The 3,144-nt window shown below is 46.2% G+C and overlaps 1 protein-coding gene across 1 annotated transcript in view; it reads left to right on the top strand.

Moving 5' to 3' along the window:
* LOC112075526 (genetic suppressor element 1-like) overlaps nucleotides 1-1,852 on the top strand; it is a 34,933-nt gene extending 33,081 nt beyond the window's left edge. Inside the window, 1 exon segment of the mRNA XM_024142512.2 lies at nucleotides 1,043-1,852. Coding sequence (XP_023998280.1) covers nucleotides 1,043-1,724 — 682 coding nt within the window. The 3' untranslated portion in view covers nucleotides 1,725-1,852.
* The last annotated feature ends 1,292 nt before the right edge of the window (nucleotides 1,853-3,144 follow it).

Genomic DNA, 3,144 nt, shown 5'->3' with positions numbered 1-3,144 from the left:
ACACACACACAGTAGGCTCTAAGGCTTCTGGGGTAGTGATGTCCTTGGTGGGTTTCAGTTAGTAGGAGAATTGGGGATCCTAATGCCTGATGGTTATTGGCTCATCAGGAGGAGATTTACATTATCATTCAGGCAGTGAGTGGGGCAGCTAAAATATACAAAGGCTAGTTCTTGGCTAATCTTCTCCACCTTGTACAGCTTAAGCCCCCTGTTCTCCATCTGTGTGTGTGTGTGTGTGTGTGTGTGTGTGTGTGCGTTGCTGGCCCTGCCATGTGTTTTAGTGGGTAGGTCAGGTTTCATGGGTGGGGTTAATACAGGTCTTGTAGACACACACTGTTCCTATCTGTAATCCTGCTATATAATCACCTTGATACTGTGTGCTGGGTTCTTTACAACCCAGGGCTGCAGATTGCAGATACGCACACCCACACACAGAGAGTCCATATCGCTGGAGGCATGTAGAGTCAGATTAGGAGGTAGAGTGCCAGGTTTGGTATTGAGAGAGGTTCTGGACAGTTCTGTCCCTCCGTCTATGTGTCCTTCCATCTGCCAATCTCTGTCTCTGTTTTTGTTATCTGTCTGATAGTTTTTTTCTCTCCCTCATCCTGAGTCAGTCTGTCTGTCAGTTGAATCTGTGTCTGTTTCATCCTGTCATGTTTGTCCGTCTGTCAGTATTCCTCTGTGTGAACCGTGTGTGTTGAAAGGCAGTGGTGGATCAAAGCAACCCAGGCTGGCTGTAGAGGTGTAGAGGTGTAGAGCAGAGGCCTGTGTACTCTGACCACATCCTCCTCTCCTTTCCTCTCCACTATGCTCCGGGCTACTCTGCCTGGACCTGATAAGACCATCACAGAGAGGAAAAGAGAGAGAACAGAGGGAGGGAGGTGCCTACCTATAGGTGTGTGTATCTGGGAGAAGGTGTGTGTATCTGGAAGAAGGTGTATGTCTTTAGTTTAGGTGTGTGAATTACAGAGGAATGTGTGTGTATCACGGCTCGTTGTGACACAACACAGTGCTCATTACAGTCTCTCTCTCTCTCCCACAGGTCCATACCAAATCATCACGAGCCGGGTGGCCGCGACCTCCACCCCCACCTGGGCGCCCCTCCTCCTCTCATCTCCCCCAAACCCCTCCAGTCCCGCGACCACCCCCACCCCCCTCCCCCCACCACCCTGTGGAACCCCGCCGCCCTCATCGATACCGCTTCGGACTCACGACGCACCACCCACCATGACCCACCGGGCTTGGGCCACTACGACCTCAGCCGCTTGCCTCCCAAACTGGAGGATGGGCTCCGGAGGGGAAGGGACCGGGACGGGGGCCTGGAGAAGTACCACCCCCCTCTCCGAGGCCCCCCGGGGCTGCCTGAGCCCAGCACCTTRCTGGCAGAGCTGGAGAAATCCACCCAGACCTTCTTCAGCCAGCAGAGGGCCTCGCTGTCCCTGCCCAGCCAGTACGGAGAGCTGGGYGGAGGGATGAAGAGCAGCGGGGCCCTGAAGAGCCTCCAGGGGCCCCCAGGAATGGGGAGACAAAGCCAGGCCCAGGGACACAGTCTGYGRCAGGGAATGGGGCRTGAGTCTGGCCTAATGTACGATGAGTTTCTCCAGCAGCACCGTAGGCCTGTCAGTAAACTGGACCTGGAGGAGAGGAGGAGGAGAGAGGCCAGGGAAAAAGGTYAAATATACCCTACTGCTGCTAAACCCATTGTTTRAGGCMTGTGTTTTTAGAGTTTAGTTGATTTTGTTTCYATGTTTAGTTTTRGTGTTATGTTYAAAATGCATTCCAAGCTAAAAAGTCTAACTTGTGTAYAGATTCTGTTTTTGTGGTGTCAGTGTCAGTAAGTTGTGTTTGTGTAGTGGTAGTATGTACTGAAGTTGTAGGTTCTGTTTGTGGTAGTGGTAGTATGTATGAAGTTGTTAGTTGTGTTTGTGTAGTGGTTACTATGTACTTGAAGTTGTTGTATTGTGTTTGTTGTTGTGGTAGTATGTACTGAAGTTGTAGGTTCTGTTTGTGTAGTGGTAGTATGTTACTGAAGTTGGCTTAGTTCTGTTTGTGTAAGTGGTAGTATGAGTGTACTGAAGTTGTTAGTTGTGTGTGTGTGTCTAGCTGAGTTGTAGTGTAGTATGTATGAGTTGTTAGTTCTGTTTGTGTAGTGGGTAGTATGTACTGAAGTTGTTAGTTGTGTTTGTGTAGTGGTAGTATGTACTGAAGTTGTTAAGTTTGTTTTGTGTAGTGGTAGTATGTACTGAAGTTGTAGTGTGTTTGTGTAAGTGGTAGTATGTAACTGAAGTTGTTAGTTGTGTTGTGTAGTGGTTAGTATGTAATGAAGTTGTTAGTTGTGTTTGTGTAGTGGTAGTATGTAACTGGAAGTTGTTAGTTGTGTTTGTGTAGTGGTAGTATGTACTGAAGTTGTTAGTTGTGTTTGTGTAGTGGTAGTATGTACTGAGTTGTTAGTTGTGTTTGGTGTAGTGGTAGTATGTACTGAAGTTGTTTAGTTGTGTTTGTGTGTGGTAGTATGTACTGAATTGTTGTTTGTTTTGTGTAGTGGGTGTATGTAACTGAAGTTGTTAGTTGTGTTTGTGTAGTGGTGTATGTACTGAAGTGTTAGTTGTGTTTGTGTAGTGGTAGTATGTACTGAAGTTGTTAGTGTCTGTTTGTGTAGTGGGTCAGTATGTACTGAAGTTGTTAGTTGTGTTTGTGTAGTGTAGTATGGTATGGTGTTAGTTGTGTTTGTGTAGTGGTGTATGTACTGAGTTGTTAGTCTGTTTGTGTAGTGGTAGTATGTACTGAAGTTTGTTAGGTTCTTGTTTGTGTAGTGGTAGTATGTTACTGAAAGTTGTTAGTTGTGTTTGTGTAGTGTGTATGTACTGAGTTGTAGGTTCTGTTTTGTGTAGTGGTAGTATGGTATGAAGTTGTTAGTTCTGTTTGTGTAGTGGTAGTTATGTTACTGAAGTTGTAGGTCTGTTGTCGTAGTGGTAGTATGTACCAAGTTGTTAGTTGTGTTTGTGTAGTGGTAGTATGTGCTGAAGCGTTGTAGGTTCTGTTTGTGTAGTGGGTAATATGTACTGAAGTTGTTAGTTCTGTTTGGTGTAGTGGTAGTATGTACTGAAGTTGTTAGTTGTGTTTGTGTAGTGGTAGTTATGTATT

The sequence above is a fragment of the Salvelinus sp. IW2-2015 genome, unplaced genomic scaffold (assembly GCF_002910315.2).
Source record: "Salvelinus sp. IW2-2015 unplaced genomic scaffold, ASM291031v2 Un_scaffold3220, whole genome shotgun sequence".
In the NCBI taxonomy this organism is placed as follows: domain Eukaryota; kingdom Metazoa; phylum Chordata; class Actinopteri; order Salmoniformes; family Salmonidae; genus Salvelinus; species Salvelinus sp. IW2-2015.
The sequence above is the reverse complement of the archived record's forward strand: the minus strand, read 5'-3'. Positions and strand labels throughout refer to the sequence as shown.